This window comes from Ixodes scapularis, unplaced genomic scaffold (assembly GCF_016920785.2).
Source record: "Ixodes scapularis isolate PalLabHiFi unplaced genomic scaffold, ASM1692078v2 PGA_scaffold6__148_contigs__length_123643588, whole genome shotgun sequence".
Classification (NCBI taxonomy): domain Eukaryota; kingdom Metazoa; phylum Arthropoda; class Arachnida; order Ixodida; family Ixodidae; genus Ixodes; species Ixodes scapularis.
Genome location: NW_024609881.1, coordinates 111,044,392 through 111,070,121, shown reverse-complemented (window position 1 = coordinate 111,070,121; position 25,730 = coordinate 111,044,392). Strand labels below are relative to the sequence as shown.

At 47.4% G+C, this 25,730-nt stretch overlaps 1 protein-coding gene across 1 annotated transcript; it reads left to right on the top strand.

Moving 5' to 3' along the window:
• The first annotated feature begins 1,805 nt into the window (after positions 1–1,805).
• LOC8023472 (protein argonaute-2) lies at positions 1,806–23,989 on the top strand. The gene is made up of 3 exons (XM_029981196.4): positions 1,806–2,126; positions 11,809–12,170; positions 21,341–23,989. Exons 1-3 carry the CDS (start codon positions 2,048–2,050, stop codon positions 23,867–23,869), a joined length of 2,970 nt encoding a protein of 989 aa, XP_029837056.3. The 5' UTR covers positions 1,806–2,047; the 3' UTR covers positions 23,870–23,989.
• The last annotated feature ends 1,741 nt before the right edge of the window (positions 23,990–25,730 follow it).

Genomic DNA, 25,730 nt, shown 5'->3' with positions numbered 1-25,730 from the left:
CTCCGCTAACTCCTAGTGGGCGAAAAAAAGTTAGTGTCGACCCAGTGTGCCTGTGTTTCCCGCGTTTTCCTCAAAGTGAAAGTGGTCTTTTTGGTACCTCACGCGGCTCACGCGGCAGGTAGGCCATGTAGCCGGTGACCACTGGTGAAGGCCCTGTTGAAGGCCATGGTGACCCTGACCATGCCAGACTAGGCCTGTAAGGCGATAATAATTCGTGGAGAAGGGGAACAAGGGGGACGAAGGACAAACACAAATCTCTAAACACATCTAGGTGACTGGTGAGCGGCCGAAAAAATCCGCCTGGTCTTGGTGTCGAACCAGGGCTTTCTCCATTTCAAGTGAAACACTCTACCAACTGAGCTAACCGGGAGTTAGACATCAGTAGAGCAAACGGGTTTTGTCAGCTGCCGCCATTCTAACACCAACAAGGGTGAAAGGCCTGCATTTTAAAGGTGCAAGCGAGCTGGACAAGGATGACGATAATAATCCCTGGAGAAGGGGGACAAAGGACAAACACGAATCTGCAAACACAGTTAGGAAACTGGCGAGCGACCGAAAAAATCCGCCTGGTCCTGCTATGGAACCAGGGAGCGTCTAACTCTTGGCTAGCTCAGTTGGTAGTGCACTCGTGCGCTCCACTGGAAATGGAGAGCTCCCTGGTTCGATACCAGGACCAGGCGGATTTTTTCGGTCGCTCACCAGTCACCTAGCTGTGCTTGGAGATTTGTGCTTGTCCCTTGTTCCCATTCTCTAGGGATTACTATCGTCATTCTTGTCCAGCTTGCATGCATATTTGCTATAATTGCATTATATTTATAAGGCCTGCATGTGTACGTCTTGATAACCAGAGGGTAAACCAAAGCGAGAGATTTTATAAAGTGATATGCATCTCACATATCTCGCAAGTGCAGACGAGAGACGTGTGAACTAGCTTTGTGTTGTACCTTCCGTTTTTTTCTCCGTTCCTGGATTACCATGTCATAATATTTGTGTTTTTGCGAAAAGTCGAGCCTAGATAATTATCTAGAGCCCCGCGCTCGCTCCCGTGCCTTTGTCAGCACCGGAGACGTTTGTGGGATGGTGACTCCTTTGGTAAGTTGTTAATTTTTGAAGGAGCGCCCACTTAATATATGCACGTTTTCGGAGAAAGGAATGATTCTGTGACCTTTGTCAGAAAATCAAGTGAGTTCCCAAGAATGCAACATAAACGATTTTGTTCTGTACTGCGTTCATTATATGAGCTAACGATCGAGTATTCGCGCTGATGGCCCATAGCAAAAAGTCACGATTTTCTTTTTGCGCTGTGGGCAGCATCTGCTTTTTTGTGTGTTATTTGGCCTTTTTCTTGGCCTGGTGGAGAATGCTGTGAGGGGGTAGGTAAGGTGGGAGTGCCGCCATTACAAGAAACAGAGACAAAAAAAAAGCGATTGCCCCCCCCCCCCCCCCCCCCCCCCCCCCCCCCCCGTTGCTTGCTCTCAAGTTCTGCAACTACACCAGCTCGCCTGCACATTCTTCACCACTTGGCATCTTCCTGCAAAATTACAGTAGAGTCAGAAATATTATTTATACAAACCACTACTCGCACGCACAATAAAATTAGTTGCCCAATATATATATAAAAAAGATGCATTAAAGTGTTTAGTTGAGGAACGTCGTCGAGCGGCCGAGCCAACCTTGAGTCGTCGTCTGCTAAACTGGACTCCCCGCGTCGTCTGCTAGGATAGCGGCTCCTCGGAGTCGTGGATTTAGCGCTGCAGATGCACGGCGCGGCAAAGTTCAGAAGCAGCCGTTCTTTTTTTTTTTTTATATAAGTGAGCTCCATGTTGTTCGAGCGGCTCCTCAGATATGCTCCCCTCCCCTCCAACGGAAAGAGCAAAAGTAGAACGGCCGGAGAGACACGCAGACACTACTGATCGAGTAGTCTTGGCAGTCCGTGGGTCCGCCACGGTCGGGTCCCGAACACGGCGTCACCGATAGCACGCCCTGCGTAAAAGACCAGAATTTGCTTCAGCGGGAACACTGACTGCCTGATTGCATCGAAGACAACATGGCGAGCGGTGGAGAACCACCACCGCGTGGTCGTGGCCGCGGCAGTGCAAACCGCGGAGGACGCGGCAGGGCTCGAGGTAAGCAGACGCGACTGTTTGTTTTTTTGTTCGTGTCGTCTGCGCCGTCCATCCGGCTTCTGCCGTGGTGTCAGTTGTCAAGAACCATTTCGACGTCCGAGCTCGCCACGTCAGCATATTTTCCACAGATAGCTCCATAACTTCAGTGAGATTGTGATATGTCAAAACAATTGGTTCATAGCAGCGGGTATGTCGGTAGGTGGGTGCTTTGCGCCCCGGCACCCTTGGTCCCCGCATGGCGCATTCATGCTCATCACACAATATTGCACCAGTTTTGTCAGTTTTATATTTCGGGGATGTCAGTGTAGGGTGGCTGTGCTCGGTGTGGCCATCTGTGATTCTTTTGTTTGCTCTCGGTGGATCGGTCGGAGCTGTTAGGCGCGCGTGTGAGAGGTACACTCTCATGGAGTTTTGCAAATGGCCGCCATCTTCCCTCCCGCATCCGCGGTGGTGCGGTGTGCGGTGATAAACAGAGGTTCCGGAGATCACCGGGCGGAAGCGTCGCCCAGACCGTTCCGGAAATAAACAAGGACTAGATTGGTTGTCCATACTGCGACGTAATAAATTATTCCCCTTGTCCCGCCCGTATCATTTTATGATGTTAACGTGCACCGTTCTGTTCAATGATGGTTGGCTAATCGCCGACTTTTTGCCATCTGTGGCACAAACACTCGCAATTTTTTTTTTTAGTATTAGTCATTAGATTTGGTAAGGCACACCACTTCGGTGTGCCTTGAAGGTAAATACCAGGAAGCACCATTCTGAGGCGTCTAAATGCAGTTTCGTAATCGAGTAAGTGTGATGCGTGGCTGTGTATGCAGGGCTGTGTTTAGGGAAAGAACTTTAATATCAATATTTAACGTCCTAATCTGCATTAATACGAGTAAGCAGTAATGCTGATGCAACGCTACGCTTAGTTTAGGAATTGTGACTTGACGCACCGGACAAAGACGCGTGTGTTGATGATGAAGTACACACCAATATTTTCTTCCCAACGGCCCTCCAAACATGTAAAAAAAATATTTACTTTCATTACATCAAAAAAAGAATCATATCATATATCGGTCCGTTTTCATTAAATGTCTCATCAGCAATATGCCCGGAGTAGAAATCGAAACGAGTCGCAGAAACTTGACACCCTAACTTTCAGAAGAGGCGCGGATTGACGCGTTTATGGCAGCTGCCGACCTGAGCAGCTCACTTCAGTGTGGACAGTTTGAGCTTCCTTTTACAGCCACAGCAGTCACAATCTGCTGGACCGAGCGACAGCGTAAACTATGGAAGCGCGCCAGAGTTGAGCAAGTCGTCTGCTTATCGCGCGGGAGTTGTAGTGACGTCAGAATCACACCGAGCTCTGATTGGATCGGATTGAGGGATTATCCTTTCAATCATAGCCAATCCAAGCTCGAAGTCTTTCTGACGTCACCACAACTCCAGTGCAAGAAGCAGACGAAGCTTGCTCTCCGCATAGCTTTCAAGGTTTCCTTTTTGACCACCAGGCGCTGTGAATATCTGATTCGCTCGTGAAGGCTGCAGGCGCAGCTGGCGTGCAAACCTGCCGCCACAGCTTTTTGCACTTGCCGCTGGATACCGTCGATTTCGCTCGGGTCACCAACTTCCAGATACAAGTTAAGATAATGCTTCCCATAAAGATCAGGAATCCTTGAACCTCATTCATGAAACTTAACTCGGACAAGACAGTATATTTCTGCGCATGACTAATAAAAGGAACCATTCTAGTTTTTGTACACCATTAATAATACAAATATCCTTGGAGTAGATGAGTCCATATATACCTCATATTCGAAGCACTTGTTCTGCAGCATGCCAAAAGCTCGGCTTTCTTCGCCATAAACTTAGGAATTCCCCCTTTGATGTCAGGTTGTTAGCTTACAACTCCCCAATTAAACCGAAGCTCGCATATTCCAGCTTTGTCTTCGTGTTTATATTAGGTGTGTTCATTCATGTGTTTTCCTTCCCGCTTTGCACAATTATGGCTCGCAGTATGTATAAATAAAAAAAAAAAACTATTTTGTACCAGTCACACAGCATCTAATTGCTCCGCTTACCAACAATGAAAGGCTGTAGCCGTCACGAATAATGTAACTGTGGGCTTGTGGAAAATAAAGACTGCATGACAAATGTGCCCTCTGCGCATACACAATAGGCGCTCACTCCCCCCCCCCCCCCCCCCCCCCCCCCCAATTTCCTTTTACAACGTACACACACACACACACATGGCCCATACACACTAATTTTTACTTTTTCCACCCTTGAGTGTCTAAAAACTGTCCAAACACTTGCGCCTAGACTACACCCTTTCAGCACCCTTATTCTGAGTACAACCTTTCATCGTAAATTAGGCTGGCGTTCCGTGGAACACCCTTCGTTTTCGAAGGGTGTAAAAAGGGTGTGCTGTGAGGTGCTGCGGTTGCTGTGCGTGAAAGCTTTAGCGAAGTTGTTTTAACAGCTATGTGGAATAATTATTGACTGTACCAAGCAATGCTTTTTACTTTAATATACAAGGGTAGATTGATTGACTGCCCCAGTCAATGCTTTATGGTAGATTAAAAAGTGTCCGAGGGGAAAATAAAAACAAAATGAATGTGATTCGTTTTTCTTTATTTTTTTAACATAATCTCTTCGAGGCTCAACAGACTTAGTGCGAAGCGGTTCTGCATCTCCTCGATTCTTTCGCGGAAAGGATTTTTTTTTTTTGAGGCCATAAGTAATTGTCACAACCAGAAGTTAGTCAGCCCGAATGGATGGGCGTCTGGTGTCTCGGCTGTAGATCAGAAATTTAGCTATTGCAGCACTACTGCTATAGCCTTGGGGTCTTCAACGTGCATCACGCGCAGTAGTGAAACACGAACGCGTACGGCTCATCCAGATCTCGAAACGGGCAAGGATGGGAATTTATCCTCAAGGTCCATATTAGTGATGGGACGAATCACCCGAGATTCGGATTCGGACAGATTCGGAAATTTCCGAACTTCCCTCGACGAATATTCGGCAGATTCGGAGATTCGTCCGAATCGTCGCTGGTTGCAGGCGGCAGCATGAACCTTGTCGTAAACCTCGCGAATGCGGTCAGTTGTGCTTTTCTAGCTACTGTTACTGCATATAACCAGAATTCGTCTTGTTTATTTCAACGTATGGTATGTACTGTACTGTCATTCTAGACCCTGGCACGCTCCCAGATCCAGCTGAGCTGATCGGTGTGGTTGAAGTAGGCCTAACCAATGCACGGTCTCGCTTTCTGTGCGGTTTCGCGGTGATCGGTAAAATGTAGCGAAACGCTGTGTATTATACGTAATGTGGCGCAACGAAAAATAAATATATATTCAGCCAAGGAAATGATTCGTTTCCTTCTCGAGAGCTACGTATGTCTGTACATGTAAGTCGCGAGAGCGAGATACCGGTGGCAAAGAAAAACGTGGCACTGTCGTTTCTCCGTTCTCAGAAGCAAGTTTTGTATACGTGAACTTTATTTGATGAAAAAGAAACAGAATATAGGGGTGTCCAACGCAACTTCATTGTTCGGAAACAGACACTAACTAAATCGGATAGCATGCATTAACGAAGTTTCAGATTGTTTCCCGTGTTCCGATAGCAATACCTCAGTGGATAGTCGATCGTTGGAGATAATCGAATCGAACATACTCACTTGTGTGGTGTGTGCCACACTGACAGTAATTATCGGCACGAAATGTGTCTGTACCGAACAGCACTAACGGCATCGATCTCTTGCGGCGATGAAAACATGCGCTTGTATTTCCACGTGCGTGCATCAAGCATGCCTATTTGGGTCGTAATCCAGAACCGAAACCAACTTTCCCGCGATGTCTGGCTACCGTTCTCGATAACCATCCAAAATAATATAAACAAAGTGGAACATTTTATTTATTACTGTGATATTATATTACAATAATCTTTCGTGTACTTTGTAGAATTTAGTGAATTTAATATCACAAAAAAGTTGAAACACACATCAACGTGATTTAGCAACCCTGGCAACGCTCCGAATCTTTCCGAACTTTTCCGAATCGCTTGAGATTCGGCTACTTTTCCGAATCTTTCCGAATCTGCAGATTCGGCGCCGAATCTCGATTCGGATAAAGATTCGTCCCATCACTAGTCCATATCCCACCTCCCCCTCCTCTTTCACCCAGATAAACAAACAACAATAGTTGGCAGCCTTGATCACCTTTAACTTCAGCGGAATCTCTTTTCAGACAGGAACATTTTTTTCCCCATTTTGGCAAAAGAGGGAAGTCCGAGGAAGCCAAAATGAGACCAATTCAGTAATTTTTTCTGATATGAAGCAAATGCTGAAACGTGGACATTTGTCCATCTTGCAGAAGGGTTTCAAAGCGTGGAATGCTTTTGAACGGAATCCGCTATATTCCCAAAATTGTGTCCGTCCGACCGTCCGTGACGTCATGTGTCCTTTGCACCAATTCAGCTAAAGGTTCTTAACTCACGAAATGAGTGTCTTCTAAACAAATAGAATCGGTGGATTCCACGCGTTTTCTGCCAATTTTCTTTTTAAACCCAATTTCTTTCATTTTGGATGTCCTATAAACAAGGGCCTCCCATCATGAACGTTGCTCATCACTTGCTCTGCGGTCATTCTCGACTTCCGACGCCCCGCCCGTGGTAGCAAATGATCGTGATAAATCGCCAAGAACAGCGCGCCATATCTATAACCTCGATTTGATTTCGGTTGCGGTTTTCCCCTCTAATACATAAACGACTGCTCGCAGTTCGTCTTTATTCATAATTTAATATACACGACGTCGTTTAAATTGAATTCTCTTCTCGTATAAGAGAGTTGCCGACACGACGAAAATATATTTGAAAAAAAAAGCAAACCGCTAGCCGCTATGCGAAGCTCAAGTTCGTCTGCTCTTACACAGGTGTGTGATCATATCAGAACGCCAAACTCTTATTGGCTGATTATTGGCTGATCATTTCAATCAAAGCCAATCAGAGCCCGGCATCCTTCTGACGTCACCGCCGCTCCTGTACAAGAAGCAGACGACTTGCTCCCCGTATAGGCCTGTTTCCCTCGGCCAGTGTGTGGTGTGGCGTTCACGAGACGCGACCGCAAAAAGAGGCGCCTCAGCGTCTGTCAGCGGTTCCTCAGCGTCTGTAAACGAGCACTGACAGAGATCCTGAAAGGATGAAACGGGAAGCCCAACGGAAACGCGACTTGTCTGAATTTGCTCGCCAGGGGCGCCGCTCCAAACTTAAGAACTTCAGACAGGTTTATACTTCGTGTCAGTCCAATCGCAGCTGAAGTTACGATCGGATGAAGCCGATGAAGCCAATGACGCAGCGCGAAAAGTGCATCGTCACAGATGAATAATATTGAGAAGCACGGCCGGCCCGGGCCGGGCCCGGCCCGAGCCCGACAGAATATTTATTTCTTGGCCCGGCCCGGTCCGACCCGGCCCGACCCGGCCCGGAAGAGAGACAGCCCGGAACCGGCAGAATTTATAGATAGAAGCTTGAGCCCGGCCCGGGCCCGACAGATTATATACATGAGCCCCAAAAAGTTTGCAGGCTTTAACCTAAAAACTTTCTAAGCATAAAGCGAGCCTATTTCATATAAATTTCTTTTAAACTTAAAGGGAGTTTTTTTTTTTTTTTTTTTTGACACGGTAATTATCCTGATTTAGGCGATGTATTTTCGAGGGTATGGGCGAGATATACAGTTTATAAGTTATTTATGAGAAAAAGGAAGTGCCGAATATTTTACTTGTGTATTTCTTGAAGAGATATTGGACTTTTCGTTGTTCAATTTGTTTTACGGAGAATTTTCCTCTTTACACGGTTTTGTGAAGAAACAATCACAATCACGCTAGTGCATCTTCAATAGGCTGTATAAGCATAAAATTATCAATGGTTAGCTTCTCTCTGGTGGCATAGTAAAGCTTGACTTTGCACAAAATGCAAAGTCAAAAAATTGTAAGGGTGCAAGCGAGCTGGTGGAAGTTAACCATAGTTTTGTCTAACCCGAGACTGGGGTATTTCGGAAAAGGGACGAGAAGAAAAGAGGCCACAAGGAGGCGACGTCTCAAACACAGCTAAGGATTTTATTCCATCGTATGCACTTTTATACACACCACGTCCACACACCACCAACCAAGTCGACCAATGACAACAATACACGGAATACACTAAGCCAAACATAGGCCCAAAACATTACAAAAGAAAAATCTTTCAGCCAGACAAAAGGACAAGATAAGCCTCCGACTACACAAGGTCAACAAAGAACCGTTAAAAGGTTTTTTCAAACCCGCAAACACACGGAACCAAAGGGAAAGAGGGCATACAAGACCTAATTGCACAAAGCCAAGCAACAAACCATTAAACTAACCGGTACTTAGTCACCGTAAAAAAAAAAAAAAAAAAAAAAAAAAAAAAAAAAAAAAACGGCAATTGGTCATTTTAACCCGCACTACACATTGAAGGAAAGCGGAAGAGGGTAACCATGAACCAAAATACACAAAGGGGAGAATGCAACAGTTCCAACCTCAACTACACACTTGAAAGAAGTAACAAGGAATACCAGGTGCAGAACATATTGTTTGTTCTGGTATTCCTTGTTACTTCTTTCAAGTGTGTAGTTGAGTTCTGATAGCAGACGATCCCGCAAAAGTTAATGCTCTGTTACTCACATTTAGGGGTGTCGCGAACTTTTGTCGAACCAGATTTTTTGGTCGAACTTTTGGGGTTCGACTGGGTCGAACCGGTTCGACGAACCTTCGAACTTTTCACCAGATTCGACCGGTTCGACTTTGTGGACAGTGTGGCCAGACCTTGATACAAGCATGTCTAGGGTAGGAGAATTTTTTTTTTTTATGCAAAGGGTTATTTTATTGTGTGAACAGCTGCAATTAAAAGAAACTAATTCTATTCACTGAAGAAGTTAATAAATTAAATTTTAGTACTGTATTGACTGAAGTAGCCGATCAGCGCTGCACTTAATTCATCTCTTAGCCATTACCATCCAATCCGAAGCCAACTGGCCAGCCTGTCGCGCATGCGCACACGAGTCGAACCTCAATACAAGGTTCGACGAACTTTCCACTAAAAGTTCGAAAGAGTCGAACCTGGTCGAACTCGAACCGCGGCCGGTTCGCGACACCCCTACATTTACCAAAAAAAAAAAAAAAACTTTTTTTTTTGTTACGTGTGCGTGTGTGTGTTTTGTGTGAACTGGAAACGAAGGGAAACAAAGGGAAGGGGAACCGGGGAAAGAATTTACTGCAAAATATTGAAAGGGTTGCCACCTATGCTAGGCGCGTGTGCAAATTTGGGGAAGGAAGGGAGGGAAGCTGTGTCTGGAGATTTGTGTTGCCCTTTCCTTCCGTTTCCCCGCTCTCCTGGGTTAAAAAAAGTCAGTTCTTAGGCGGCTCGCCTGCATCCCTGCGATCCTTGCATTAACTTCAGTTAAAGAAATGAGCACGAGGGAAAAATCATAAAACGCGCTCATCATAACTTATACCTTTGGTTTATAGGATAGGTGGCGCGAGCTACCGCTCATTATAAATTGTGCAGCCGTTAGCGTCTATCCATCCATCCAAGAGGTGGTCCTGTTTGTGCGTTTGTCGTTCGGGTGTTTTCGGGTCACGTTCGGGTGGTTCGGGTCGTTTGTCATGTTTTGACTTTACCCGTTTCGACCAGTTTCAAAGCCGACAGCGGTGGCAGCGGTTCAACGTGACGACGATCTGACTTTTAGCTAATGGCAGTTGACCGAGGTTTTTTTGAAATTTCACTGCCCTAAACCAAGCACTATGCCACCGAAACGCAGAGGAAACGACCGTGGGAAAGGCACCAGCAGCGGTAGGTGAAATGAAACTTTGAACCTTCGGGTCATGCTTGGAGTAGGGGTTACCCGTCAGTTTTAGGCCTAACCATGTGTCATGGGATTGAGGGTGTTCATTTTGGCGGCCGTCATCGCTTCACGAGCTTTTATTTTTGTGGTTGAGGGTGGACTATGTATGAACTGAGCTGTATTTTGAGAGTTTGGCGCTGCATTTTAAGAATCACGCGCTTGGCTTTAGATTGCGCGCGATCGTGGTCCGCGCGTGCTTTGTTTTGTTTCATGCCCACACGCGGGCAAGGCATTGTTGGCACCTTATGCCCGAGCGCGCTGTTTGATTGGCCTGAAGGGCCCATCAAACAGCGCAAAAAGCGCAACGTCGGGGCGTGCTCTCTGCGCTTGATAGGACTAGCCGGTATTCGGCGTGTCTCTGTGCGTGCTCATCCACCGGCTATACTTCGTTTCACCTTATGTTGTACCGCATTGAAGGCTAGAAGCGCGAGCACATAGCGTTGGGTGCTGCTCCTAAATCACGAGAGCTTGTGCCGCCGAGATGTGCCCCAGAGCAAGGAGCTCGCGCTTGTAGCCTTTCCTGCAGTACATCGTAAGGTGAAATAGAGTATAACGGTAAACAGAGCGTAGTAGTACCACTACTACGCTCCGTTCATTGTTATACACAGCCTATATTTCACATCCACAGCAGAGACCCCAGATGCCCACTGGGGCTGATCCACCCTCGTCGTTTAAACAAACACGCAACAATTATTGCTTGGTATGGGGATCCCTTGCTTTCCAAATAAATTTTTGCGCTATTGCTGGGTTTGATTTTCGGGCTCTTTGAGTCTGTACATTGTGTCGAAGAAGAAGGCCTTGGCTGCTTTTGTGTCTGGGGAACCAGACGGCAGGTGGGACACTGGGCGGGCGGTGAACGCCTGGAGGACGATGAGCTCCCGACATCGTCGTCGTAAGTTTGCAGCAAGGTCGCATGCTGCCATTTCAGAATCGCTTGTAACGATGCATTGGTGGCTACAAATAGCTAAGACGACGTAACCCATGTACCAGGGCCACTGAGTTTGTTGCCAAATAAAAGGGCGAATGAGATTTACGATTCCCATGGTGCCAGGATGGGTGGATTCCAGACGAGAACTGCAACAAAGAAAGCAGATCATAGATTTGCTTCTCGACTGCTTCGAGTCAGCGGTCCTGACACGACACTGATAATCTGCCCTCTCCGCCAGATGAGATGACCTAGTCAAGCTATCTTTGTTTTTCTTTCCTGTTGATAAACATATTCTGGTACTACTACAAAAGGGAAGACGACTGCTTCCACGCTCGTCCACCTGCGGGGCGTGTCTACGTAGATTCTGTTCTGGGATGCCGGATCCCTTGGCGCAGCATGACCCGTGACAGGCTTGTGCTAGCGATGCAAAACTATCAATAAATTGACTCTCGATACCGTCGGTAGTTTTTCCAAAACTATTGATAAATTGGCTCGATACACTCAATAGTTTTCTAAGAACTATCCATAGTACCATTGATGTCAACATTCACTAGTCTATTTTCGACTGTTGCTTTCAGAGAGCTATCAAGCCTTGAGAAAATGGAAGTAGAACACAAAAAGGGGACGGCAACTGATACGTACGGATTGAGTGTAGACTATGTTTAACGAAAACTATTGACACTCGGTCAAAAATAGTTTTTACTATGTTAGTTTTATCGACTGTTCATACTCCTTCTTTGGGGGGATTGATAGATAGATTTGGCTTTCACTATCGGTAGTTCTGCACTACTAGCTTACACCGACATACACCAAATCGTTGTGTTCAATGTGCCTCTCCGATCGCGCAGGGGGTCCTCAGCGCGGGGGACAGGCACCTGTACCCGGCCCTCGAGATGTCCCCCAAGAGCAGTCGTTTGCCCGGGCAATGCTCGAGAGGGGACAGCAGCAGCAGCAGCAGGGCCCTCCGGAAGCGTTCCCTGCCCTGGGGCAGCCGCAGCGTCCTCCCCAGCGTCCTCCACAAGCAACCCCGGCTGCACAAGCGGCCCCGCCCGCGCAGGCAACACCCGCACCTGCGCAGCCGCCTCCTCAAGCGGCGGGGGGAGACCGCTTCGACATGCAAAAGTTTCCGGAGTTCCTTCCGGTCGTGCCGAGGAAGCGGACCCCATTTCCCCAACGCCCTGGCGAGGGAAAGCTGGGCAGGCCGATATCGGTGAGTGTCCAGTCTTGTGCCTCTGCTGCGACCTTCCGTTACGACGGACTTCGGCGAGGTCTTAAAGGGAAGCTGAAGAGCTTTTCGAAAAAAATGAGTTAATGGTTGATTCTGACGTGTTTGTGCCTGCTGAATCCAAATATCACAACCATTTGACCCAAAATAATCCTTAAACGCGAAAAAAAGCAAAGAAATCGGAAGCGATCGCCGCAGCGGCACGCCATTGGCTAGCCACGCGTGACGCGCCGCTACGTCATAAAAGGACCATCTCGATTCTCGCTTGCTCCGTCGCTTGCGGAAGTAGCCGGGTGCCGGGTCTTCTGCTCTCGTAAATCTGGTTCGGCTTCTGATTTTTCGAAATCTTTCGGTGAATCCGAAAGAGGAATGTGTCCAGACGACCCTCGACGTGACAAAGTACGCGTTCCAGCCGTTGGCAAGGTAGGAAAATGACCCCCCGCAGTAATAAACACAGACGAGGAACCGCTTGCGCGAAGGCAAGATGGCTGGCTTTGTACCTTCAGGAACGTACTTACTGCTATTTATTGTAACCTAAAATGTTGACGATAAACGGAGTGCTATTGACAGGACACCTCAAGCCGGATTAGCGTGACCCTCCCCAAAACGGTCGTCAGAGGACAAGAATTCTGCACATATCGGCCTTCGTGCTTGCCAGCTGCGGGACGCGTGAGCGTGCAGGCTGCATTGTTCATCAAAGCTGAGGTTGTTTGAAGGGATAGTATAATCGGCTTCGGGCGACGGGAGAGCTTCCCCTGAGATGAGACGGCTGATAAGATAGGGTCGCCGTCCTGCCACCGCCATGTCCTTGCGCACTATGTGAATAACTGCGCAAAAGGTCCATCCTTGTGATAGTGGTGCCCTCTGCTGCGTTTAGTTTGTTTGCCGCAAACTATGGCGCCATTATAGCTTTAGAAAAAGCGGAGATGTGTGCCCGGCACCCCTTAATTTGACGTCGAATTCGTGAAAGCTTCCTGGGTCTCTACATTCGCATACTTCTACCAAGCATTGTTTACTGCATCACACCGCCACCAGGCATTATCATCGTCCGATCGCATTTCTACGGCCACCTGTAATGGAGAGGTCCCGGGTTCGATACCCGGACCAGGCGGATTTTTTCGGTCGCTCACCAGTCACCTAGCTGTGTTTGGATATTTGTGTTTGTCCTTTGTCCCTCTTGTTCCCCTTCTCCAGGGATTATTTTCAACATTCTTGTCCAGCTCGCTTGCACCTTTGCATTTAATTGCATTCTAATAAAGAATTGTTGCATTACACAAACTTTATACGAAAAACACTGCGTAACTTGTAAAAAAAGAACTCAATTCAGGACAGAAGGTCACATGCGTTGTATTTCCCCAAAGCTGTCCTGAAGAGAATATGAACTTTTGAAAGGAAAATTTAACCAAATTTATGTTTACGTTTAAAATATATGTGGCCTCAAATAATGTCAGCATTTGTAAAAAAAAAAGTTTATGTTAAAACAAGTTGCACCGTGAAAGTCGCATCATGAATTGCATGACTACTTATTAGAGCAAGCCCTCCTCTCCCAAGTGACTGGGTAGCCGAGTAGATTAAAAGCAGAAGAAAATAGTCTTGGGCTACTTAATTGTTCTTTTTTTTCCCAGACTTCCCGGGCCGGAGTCGGTCCGGAAAATATGGTCACTTCAACAATATAAGAAACCAACACTAACACACTAATAAGGCGGTTAACACAAGAGAGCCAGTAGAAACCCGCTGTTCGGCTAAATGATCGCGGCTTTTCTAGCACACTGCACACTTCTAATAACGTAACAGCTTTTTTTCTAGAACAGTCGACCTACAATTCCTACCCAGTTACGTTTCCTCTTTGCTTGTGACTTTTAATGCGCTGAATTGCCTTCTTACCTTCAAAGATGGTCGGCAGAGCGTCGGGTTCAAGTGAGCCTTCTTCAGATCCAAACCCATACGTACATACATAGTTTTCATATGCACCGTCCGAAACCCGTTTCGAACAAAAAACGGTGTACTTGCTCAAACCCACCTACCCCTTTAAAATCTCAGTGACGAAGTGGAAAAGACGGTAAGCGGGAAGAAACCCTACGACGAGCGCTGTTCATGAAAGCTGGCGGCTACACACGAGTACAGCACGAGTCATTTGGTTTGGTGCCACGAGAATTCTGCGAACACGTGAACAAACAAGAGAACAATTAGCACGTAAGGCGATTGAGTCATTAGCATGACCGGTCAACGGATAAAAGCAAGCGCTATGCAGCGGCAGAACAACGACAGCTCAAAAAGACACTAGAGCAGCCTACGAGGAAAGCGCGGCCAGCCGCGGCGGGGTCCCCCACCCGGTCCTTATGTGACGGCGGCTGACGGGCATCCTCCTCTCTCCCCTTTCCCTCTGCTCTGCTTCGGAGAGGCGTGGCTTCAACGCTACTTTGAAGGCGCTGTTCCGGTTAATCCGCGCAGAAAATGACCAAACGAATACGATATTCGTGATGGCTGAGGTCTCGTTAACTAGGCTCAGGTGTTTTTCCTCGTATTTAAAACCGCTTCAGCTTCCCTTTAAGAGTGCAGGGCCCTGTCGCGAGATTCGGAAGCCGCACTCGGACAGCCCGGGTCGTGTCTCCGACTGGCCTGTTTACCGCATCCTAAAAGGGGGTCCCTCGATTTCCGCCTGGCGACGTTGCAGAAGTGTCGCGTTGCTGGCTGCGATCCTGGTCACGTCACGGTGGCTGTCATGGCAGACCATTCTGCTGCAGGTTGCTTTCCAAGGTCGTCGTTCTCCGGCTGCACAAGCGGAGTTTGGTCGCCGCGACGACGGCAATGCTCGAGTTCACTCTTGCTTTTTGCCGGGACCTTAGCACCGACTGCCAGGATCGCGACGTCCGACTCCGGCTTTCGTTTCGTCGTTTGTGGCGACTTGGGTACCTCTTTTGGTGTATGGCAGTGATGTGATTGCTGCGCCAATCGTGCCAAACTGCGCCAAGGGGCTAATCCTGCTACATCCTGCTACATTTTGCCAAGATATGGGTAATCTGCGCCAAGCCTGCACCAAAGGACCAATTTCGGATGCTTTTTAAAACCGAAACTAAACTGAGAACCGTAATTGAGCATGCGTGAGCTAGGTGGCGCAAGCGGCCGCCCGACACCAGAGCCGTATATGGGGAGAGTTTGGTCAGTCTATGATCTCGCCGCCGTAACGCTCTCCTCCTAAGTGAGCCAATCAGCACGCTGCGTAGAGCGAGAGGCATGAGCACATGCGCGTGAACTCCCGACTGCTCCCACCCGAGTGGGGAGGGCCGCCATCTTTGATCATTCTCCCGGCGGAATGCGTGGGATCGGCATCTAAATCTCGATTATTGCCTTTTATATCGCTGGCTCTGGCAAGAAAATGACATTCTGTTATTCCTCGGTGGGTTAAAAAGCTAATAAATGAAGATTTTTCAACGTATGACCACAAACTTTTATTCAGGCGAAAAAGAAGTCGGCCCGTAGCAGACGACGCATAGCCTCAGCAGTGCTCTTCTCCGACAGCGTTGCTCAAAAATGGCGGTCGTCTCCTCTCTGCTCCCCTTTCCCTCTCGCTCCTTCGGCGCTCTCCTCCCTTTTATTTACTTTTCTCCTCTCCCGCGCCTTCGTCGCCACACCCACTGGCCAAACTCTCCCAATATACGGCTCTGCCCGACACAAAGTACCCTGCATCAATCGTCCATCTGTTCCCCCCCCCCCCCCCCCCCCCCCCCCCCTTGCATGGTTTTCCCCGCCGTCTCGCGTTTCACGCCCTCCTCGTCTCGGCAGAGCCGTATATATGGTCTCGAGAATCTCGTCTTGAGTCTTTTTTAAAAGGTTTTAAAGGTAGACGCGGGCGTGTGCGGACGCTCTGACGCTAGTGTGCCGGGTGGCAGCCATTCCATCATGCTGTGAAACAAAACCACGTTTTTGCACGGCGAGAGTTACTTTGTGAGCTGGGGCCCTAATCTGGACACTCGGCGAAAAAGAAAGCGAGAAATCCAGCGGCTCTGATTGGCAGGCGCCAAGGTCAAGTGCGGAGTTGGCATATCACGGCAGCCAGATTTCTCGCCGACTTTTTCACCAAGTGTCCAGATTAGGGCCCCTGAAACGCTTGCGCGACCACAGTCACCGTGGTCGCGCGACGTCTGGTGTTACCATCTCCACGTCGCTGCAGATATGGCGCTTTCTAAACTTGTTCATCGACATTCCTGTCCTTGTTTAAGGGGGGGGACATGGGTCTTTGGAGCCAAAAACTTCCTAAAACTGCATTCTTTTGAAGATGGTGATGAATGTTCTTCTGAATCTAACCAGGCTTATAATTTCATGAATGAATATTTGAGCTATAAATAAATTTATATTACCTATGTGGGCTGCATGTGCATTGAAGTTGACTTTAAAACATTGTTTTCACAAAACACAATTTTCGGACTCGTTGAAAATTTGCAGGAGGGATATCTGAGCATCTAGATCAGATAGAAATATAACCATTCCTGAAATGTGTAGCTGAATGTGTGAAGCATACAGTGGTGAGAGCAGATTTTTTAATATAAGTCTAGAAAAATTTCTATTTGATCTTTTGCTATATTACTTGTTAGACATGCATTGAGCGCTGAACTTCAATGTGTGGTAAAATCACTAATAATGAGTTTATCTTAAAAGTGCTTCCAACATTGTATTCTCTACACTTCATAGTATCTAGCCATGTGTTAAAAAGAATATTGTGTTGAGTAGTTCTTTTTCTATAGTTTTTCCAAACGAAGGCAGGCAAGTTTTAATTATTTTGAGGACAATGCTACTGACTGAGAAAATGACCAGATATATGAAATCAGCACAGAAAGCTGAACAAGCTTGTGCAGTTTCATTAAAGGACACATGCAAAGGAAAAAAACATTTTTTTTAGACTGCTTAGATGGAAAAAGGATATCATAAAACGATTTTACAACGAAGAAACAAATTTTTTAGAGCTATATTTACGGCGCTATACGAATTTGTAGTTGGCGCTCGCGGGAGCCGCCGCTGGTCACGTGGTAGGCCTGTGCGCCGCCGTCGTCTGACCGGCGCACAGGTCTATCACGTCTGCTTGCGCTTTTTCTGGAGTTTCCTTTGGGCTCTAAAAGTTACTTATTCATCTTAGTTTTTTGTTATACTTCAACCAAAGATGAATAAGTTACTTTTAGAGGGCACAGGAAGCTTCCGAAAGAACGCAAGCACCACGTGATAAATAAAGACCAGTCACGTGATAAATACGGAGCACTTTTCCGCGGGACCCGCGGGCGCCAACTACAAATTCGTTTTGCGCCGTAAATATAGCTCTAAAAATTTTTTTTTCTTCGTTGTAAAATCGTTTTATGGCGTCCTTTTTCCATCTAAGCCGTTTTAAAAAAATGTTTTTTTTTTTGTTTGCATGTGTCCTTTAAGTTTGGTCATAAAGTAAGAAAAAAAGCTCCAAGACCAGTGTTCCCTCTTAAATCATACTCTACTACAAAAATCCCTCTTTAACTCAAAGACTGCTGTGTTGAAGTATTGATTACCTGGGTTTCTCTCGGCAGGTTTTCTTTCGAGAGGGACCCCGGTACGTAGCAAATTTGCCGCAAAAAAAAGTTAGTGAAGAGAAGTGAGCTAAAGCAAAGAAGGCAATGTCTGCACGCTGGACCCGCACATCGCGCTTGTTCGTTTTGAGTTAGGTCGTTGCACAAAGTGCTCCAAGTAATGTTTGACCTTGGCTCGCGATGTCATGCATCGATGTGCTCAGGTTTTTTTTTCTGTGTGTTTAGCTTCTGCCTCGCCCGCCAGCCTGGCAAGCTCGCGCCGCTGGACTGTGTTTTTTTTTTGTCGTATGCTGGACAGTTACATTTTGCATACTATTTTGGGAACCGGTTGGCGACGGAGCGGAGTGACATTGTTTCGGTTTCGATTGAAGAGCCGTTGTCTCCACTCGCGCGACGAAGCACGTGCGACTGCAAGCCTGCTGAAAGTTGCCCTCACATGCATGTGAACATGACTGCTTGACAGAGGCACCAGTTGGGACGCTTGCAATTCATTGTTTTACCTTTGCTTACTTTTGACGAGAATCTGGCACGTCGAGAACCGGTAAAACAATGGCAAGCGTTCTTTTCGGAATTGCTCGGCAACGCCTACAATGCTGTAGGCTTGTGGGATGTCTCGGCAGTAAAAACACAAACGAGTTCCGTCACAACATAGCACGAAGTGCTCTTCATTTGTCCAGCACTTAAAACAAAATATTTTTATTTTTCTAAGAATGTCTGCTCCAAAAGCCACTTTTGCTGCTCCAAAACACTGTTTTGGCTGCTCCAGAAGGTGCTCCAAAATGGCTTAGGCCAATCACATCACTGGTATGGTTCGGAAAGGACTCCGCCTGCGCCAGTCAAAGATGCGTTCTGGCACAGTAAGTGCATTCTGGCACCATAGATGCACCGCAAAGCTTCCTCCTCGTTGTCAGACTCAATGGCTTGTGGCTCTGCGGTCCGCGGGGCGGCGAGGTAGAAACTATGGCCCGTGTGCTGGGGGGGGGGGGGGGGGGGGGGGGGAACGGGCCGCAACTTTGCGAGGCGGCGGTATGCAAGAAAAACGGCTCGATCGCGTGCCTCCTTTCCACGGGCATGTTTGGGATGGCCCGAACGTGGCTCTTGTATCGATGGTATCCAAAGTTGCTAGAACAAGTCGTGCGTCGTACAGATGTCAGTGGAGACTGTGCACTTACTTGCAATTCTTTTTGAGCTTGTTGAATGTCACATTGACAATGGCACAGCATTGTTGTCACTGTGATGGCTCCTTCCTTCGAATCGCCTAGGGTAAATTCAAGAAAATATGGCAGTGCGCTCGATTTTTGAAACCATGATGGTAATGAAAAGGACTGGTAGTGTTTTAAAAATTTGTTTCACCTTGTCTATTTAGTTCTAAGAATAAACACTTAGCATTTGTAAAGCATGGAACGTGACGAGAAGTTTTCTTTCACACATTTTTTATATAGAAATTAAGCTTTAATTCTCGGCTTTCTTGGTGACCGATAACCCGTTTAGTTGGATCCGTCAAAGCTTCAATCCTGAGATAGATAAAAGCTTGAGAAGTAGTAAACAATACAAAAATTACGCTGCAGCAAATGGCTGCTTCAGAACTTTAAGGTTTCACACCCTTTCATGACAAGAGAGTCGTACACCTTGTGATGAATGCGTCTCATCTGGAAATGTCCATTTAACAGAGTCGTGACTCATTTTCTATGTCTTCAGTATGTTATCAACGGTGGATCGGTTTTTTGGTATGGGGTTGAATCTGAAAAGGTGTGTCATACCTCAGCCATGACCACACGACGCAATGACGTCGTGCGGCTCAGTCACGCGACCTGATATACATGACCTTTGTGAAGTGATTCTCCATTCACAGGTGTTAGACACGAGCCTATAGATTTTAGTTTTATGGCCAGTAAAATTGATTTTTGTTAAGGGGGGACATGGGCCTAAATATTAAATATTTTTGAAAAAATTCATTTTTCAATTTTAAGGTTTTCAGTTTTATAAACTTATTATACACCCTTACACCAAATTTGATAACCATACGCCAAATAGTTACGTTGATATAAAATGTTTTAACACACTGTGAGGCAGTAACAAAGTAAAGGAGTTCAATGTTCAAATACATTTTTCTCAGTTCCACTTTTTGCTGCAAAATTCATACGAAGGAATCTTTTGTTCGAAGGTAAAAATATTTGGATACCACAATCAAGATGTTTCTGAACTGAAATTTACTGGGGAATTGGGCTATCTACTTTATTTTGTTTTAAGTTGAAGTCCTCAGTGATAAAAAACTAAGTTTTCAAAAATTGACATAGGACAGATATGCGTCTCATATTTTGAGGTAATAACTCTTCCTGAAATATTTACATTTTGGTTATTAAAACTAGATAGCCCGAGGTCCCATATCCCCCACTTTATATTCAAGTAGTCAAAGTGGTGCTTATTAGCTTCATTTGCATATCATAGATTTCTTAATGAAAAGTGACACATCATCTTATGCAGGTATGTAAATTTGTCCTAGGGAGCTGAAAGTTTGCACAGTACACCTACATCTGAAGCTAAATCTCCCCTGAAAATTTCATTTTGATCACTTGAGTAGTTCAAAAGTTTGACCTCTAGCCAGTGTCCCCCCTTAAACGGGTAAGATACACTTCTTACCCCGCAAGGCATACCGTAAAATACCGGGCAAGCGTGCACTGAATACTGAGTCTCAGCAGGAAAAACCCAAGCAGGAACTTCCGTCACAACACGTCACATTAGAACACTACAAAAGTCAAAGCACAAAGTGCCCTTCATTTGTACAACACTTAAAACAAATATTTTTGTTTTTGTAAGAATATCTGCTCCAAAAGCCACTTTCGTTGCTCCGAGACGCTGTCTTGGCTGCTTCAAAAGCCACTTTTACTGCTCCGAAACACTGTCTTGGCTGCTCCAAAAGCCACATTTGCCTCTCCAAAACACTGTTTTGACTGCTCCGAAAAGTGCTCCAAAATGGCTTAGGCCAAACACATCACTGTGTTATCTCAGTCCTGTAAACCGCTGTAGTCATGTTGTCGATCGCGGTGATCGGCAATCAGCGTGCTCTGCGGTAAAGCGAACCCTCAGGTTTTCTTCATAAGCAGTGCGGCTATTACTCGAGTAAATACGGTAATTGCTGCAGTCTTTTTTGTCCCCTTTGGTGAAGCCTGTTAGGCAACTAGCAGAAGAAACTGACAGACTTAATTAAAGCTGGTTTACACATTGCACTGAGCTTAAGGCTGGTTTACACATTGTGCTGAGTTGGCACTGCACCATGTGTGAACTGTACCTCAGTGAGCAGTGACATGTCAACACAGTATTGGTCTAGTTTAAATCCTGCACCTTGGCTATAATGCTGCTGTGTGTGCATGAACAGGTCTTCCTGAGTTGTGAGCTCTTAAGTCTAAAAACTCTAGGTGTGGAGAACTATGTTGCACATGGGCAGCACTATGCATTGCCCCTCCCCCCCCCCCCCCCCTTCCTCCCTCCCTACATTCAATTTCATGTGTCAAAATTTTTCCTGCTCAACCCTCACGACATAAAGACCTGGACAACAAAAGCTTTTGCCAAGGCGATTGACTGACGCTTGACTCTTTACTTTTCTTCCAGGTGTTGGCAAACCACTTTGCCTTGGAGCTGCCGAACGGCAATGTCTATCATTACGATGTCGCCATCCTTCCGCCGCTCAGGAAGGAGGAGGCCAAGGCCCCCGGGCAGAAGAAGATGCGCGCCCTCAGCACCCATGTCAACCGGCGGGTGATTCAGCAGCTCGTGAACAAGTATCGTGGGGAGCTGAACAAGTGCCTTCCCGCGTTTGACGGCCGCAAGAATCTGTACACGCGGCGCAAGCTGCCCTTCGAGGAGCGCATCTTCACCGTGGACTATCAAGAGGAAGAGCCCCGCAGACCCGGCGAGCCCTCGCAGCAGTTCTCAGTGAAGATTCACTATGCGGCCACAGTCAACCTGGACGCCCTGCACGCAGTCTACAACAACCGGGTGCGCGTGGTTCCGCAAGAGGTGATCCAGGCGCTGGACATCATCATGCGGCATGGGCCGTGCATGCAGTGGACCCCCGTGGGGCGCTCCATCTTCATGCCACCAGGCCCCAGGGACCAGAACTCCATTGGAGGCGGGCAGGAGGTGTGGTTCGGCTACTACACCAGCGTGCGGCCCGCCCAGTGGAAGCCCATGCTGAACATCGACCGCTCGGCCACTTCATTTTATGAGGAGCAGACACTGCTGGAGTTCATGGTGAAGGTGCTCAGTGACTGGAGGACCAAGTTCTCTCTCGAGACGACGAGATCCTTGAACGACAGTCAGATCAACATCCTTAATAAGGAACTCAAACTGCTCAAGGTGGAGGCGATGCATCTGCCGTACCCCCGTAAGTACCGTGTGGTCAAAATCACGAGAGAATCGGCAGCAAACCTCAACTTTTTGCTAGAGGACAACACGAAGACCAGCGTGGCGGAGTACTTCCGCAAGAAGTACCCCAGGTTTGCCCATTATCCCCAGCTGCCGTGCATCATGGTTGGCAGCGCTACGAGACCTGTCTACATCCCGCTCGAGGCCTGTAGGATTCCCAAGGGCCAGCCATACCGCAGGAAGCTTGCTCCCGACATGACTAAGGAGATGATCAAGAGGACTGCACAACCACCTGCATTGCGGTTTGCGAAAATCAAGGAAGCAGTGCAAGACGTGGTGCAGAAAAGTCAACCCTACCTCAGCGAGTTCGGCATCAAGATAAGCACTGAACCGACGCAGCTCAAGGGACGCGTCCTCGAGGCCCCCACCATCGTTATGAAGGGTGATCAGAAGCTCCATCCCAGGGAGGGCTCCTGGGACCTGAGGGACGTGCAGTTCCACCAGGCCGCTTCTGTGGAGAGCTGGGTACTGCTCGGCATGAACACTCCGCGTCTGAGAAGAGACGAGTTGGAAAATTTCACCAGACTTTTCCAGCAGACCGGAGGGAAACTTGGCATGTCAGTCAGACCCCCACTGGACGTCAGGATGAGGGATGTGGGGAGAATCAGTACCAGTCAGATCCTGGCAGAGATCAAGAAGGACTTCCCTGGAGTGCAACTTGTCATAGTCGTCCTTGGTCGGAACTCCTCCTATGCTGATATCAAGCAAACTGCCGAGACGAGCCTGGGGATCAGGACGCAGTGCATCCTGGAGCAAAACTTCACCAGGAACTGCAAACCTCAACTAATGGTGAATCTGTGTCAGAAAATAAACGCAAAGATGGGCGGCATAAACAACGGCCTCCTGCTGGCACAGAAGCCAGAGATCTTCAGGAAGCCGGTTATAATCATTGGAGCGGACGTGTCCCACCCTGCTCCTGGGGACCGCATCCGGCCATCCATCGCGGCCTGCGTGGGGAGCCTGGACTCCATCCCGTCCAAGTACCGTGCGTCCATCCGAGTGCAGCTGGAAGACCAGGAGGCAGTGGCCCGTGTCGAGATGATTAAGGACCTCTCGGGCATGGTGATCGAACTGCTCAAGGCCTTCCGCGAGGCCACGCGCCATAAGCCGGAGCACATCATCTTCTACCGCGACGGAGTCAGCGAGGGCCAGTTTGCCGAAGTGCGCGACCTCGAGCTGCAGGCCATTCGGGACGCGTGCCTTTCGCTGCAGCCCGACGGCAGCTTCAAGCCTCCGGTCACCTTCATTGTGGTCCAGAAGCGCCACCACACTCGGTTCATGCCAACTAATGACCGAGACGGTGTGGGCAAGGCCCGCAATGTGCCCCCGGGCACCACCGTGGACACAGTCGTCACACACCCTGTGGACTTCGACTTTTTCCTGTGCAGCCACTACGGCATCCAGGGGACCAGCAAACCCGCTCACTACTATGTCGTCCACGACGACTACAACTTCTCGTCGGACGACCTGCAGAAGTTGAGCTACTACCTGTGCCACACGTATGCCAGGTGCGCCCGTAGCGTCAGCATCCCCGCGCCGGTGTACTATGCGCACCTGGCGGCGTTCAGGGCCAAGGAGCACATTTTCAGCAAGGTGGATGTCTCGTCCAAGGCCAGCTCGAGCTCTGGGGGTGGCCCGAGTCTCTCGACCAGGGAGTACGAAGATGCTGTGGCCCTTACGGATGCCATGAAGCAAATCATGTACTTTGTCTGAAGCTTCTTGAAGGCGCTTTTTTATTTTGGCTTTGGCATAGCACTCCGGCCATGACACGCAAGCAAGCAACTGCTTTGCATATTTTTAGTATCTTATCCATAAAATTTCAGGTGTCACGTCTGTCCGGATTTAGTTTCTCATTGCTTTGTCTGGTTTCTGTCTACTGTGTGTGACTAGGATTCTTTGTTTTCGGGTAAAGCCCAATATTACTCGATATTTGCACCCTACAGTTTTTATGAAAATCGGTTTAAACCCGATTATCAGCCCAAAAATAGCGCCAGATTTTTTAAACATATAAAACCCGAAAATGAAGGACCCTATGTAGACCGGGTACCGTCTTCCAGTTTGTACATTACGGGCATGCAACAAGCGTACGGTCTAAATTTAAGTAATTGCTCGTGTGGATGCATCGCGTGCTCTAGGCAGAAGTTGGGAAGCATGGATCACCACGACGGATGCCTGTTTTCAGGTGAACTGCACTGTTTGTTAAATATGTTTCTTTTAAAATAAGAGTATCGGTTCACCAGCACAGAAATTCAACAAAAAAATGAATCCCAACCAGGATACTTGCATAATACTAGTACTAAACTAAAACCACAAATCCAAATTTTTTTTTTTTTTTGCGGAACTTTGTTTTTGCGACATATAAATGTTTTGAATTGAGAAGTTGGTGCTGTATTGGAAATTACCATGCTATTGCTAGCTTCTGTGTAAGAAAGTTCCGCTGCAGCCAGTCTATCCCTTTACTGTGCAGGTAAGTTTTTTTTAGTTGCAATTCTACGTTGCGATTAGGAGAGTGCCTCTTCTAGTTACGATCCGCAAACTTGTCAGGACAACTAAGATAAGTGACAAACTTGAATATCCGCAACAGCGTGCGTGTTACTAGAGTTTTAGTAGATCGTTCCGATAGCCCCGATAACGATACTATGCATGCGCAAGGGAGGCGGTGGCGGAGTATCGGGATATCGTTATCGGAGTCGTGGGAACGATCTACTAAAACTCTATTAAATGCATTCGGTAATGTAGGCTCACCCGCTTCAATTTTCTCGGGGAGGGCCGCGGATGTCGAGGTTAATATAAATTTCTGTCTAAATCATTTACCTTTACTGCGCAACTTTTATCTTTTCATAATTTTATTTCAGAAGTAGAATACCACAGTGATCGCCATGCTATTGCTAAAATAAATTTTAACGTTTCGAAAAAAATTACATTGAAACAAGATGGTTATGTTGCATATTTGCAACAAGATGCAAATAACGGAATATTTATAGCGGAATGCTAAAAATGTGTGAACCAGAACCGAACTTGTATTTACAGACGTCGGTGAGAGATGTGGCCTCATTTGTTTGTGTGATACAAAAGAAAGTTCTTGCTCGTTGAGCACAGGTGAGTGCCAGTTACAGCAGTAGCTCATACAAAGCCCTTGAATCCAGGAAACTTGCAACATAGTCGCTTCTGACTCCAAAGCACTCAGTGGCCAACACAGAGACGAGGTGACACAGCTCTGCAAGGCAGCAGCCAAATGCCTCTAAACCAACACCCACGAATGTCTTGCGTACCTCATCATTGGTCACCCACCTCACTTTTCACCCTCTTCACCATCCCATTATCGTCCCACGCTTCTGAAGCCTCGCATCACCATCATCGTCTAGCTGGCCGCATAGGCACATATCTGTACGGGCGGAAGCGCCTTTTATGCGACCTGTACTTAAATGCACAAATAAATATCGAACACAGATGAATTCATCATGATAATACCTGATCAATCCTGACACCTTGAGGTGGACACGGTGCTGAAAGATGTTTTCTTCAGCCAGATGCCTTGCTCCACCGACTCATTGTTGGGCCTTCCCTTTAGTTA

What these genes read in the sequence shown, in the direction of transcription:
- LOC8023472 (XM_029981196.4), top strand. Translation starts at nt 2,048, where the DNA reads ATGGCGAGCGGTGGAGAACCACCACCGCGTGGTCGTGGCCGCGGCAGT. An exon ending in AGGACGCGGCAGGGCTCGAG is followed by an intron (nt 2,127 to 11,808) that starts GTAAGCAGACGC and finishes CCGATCGCGCAG; the next exon opens with GGGGTCCTCAGCGCGGGGGA. An exon ending in AGCTGGGCAGGCCGATATCG is followed by an intron (nt 12,171 to 21,340) that starts GTGAGTGTCCAG and finishes CTTTTCTTCCAG; the next exon opens with GTGTTGGCAAACCACTTTGC.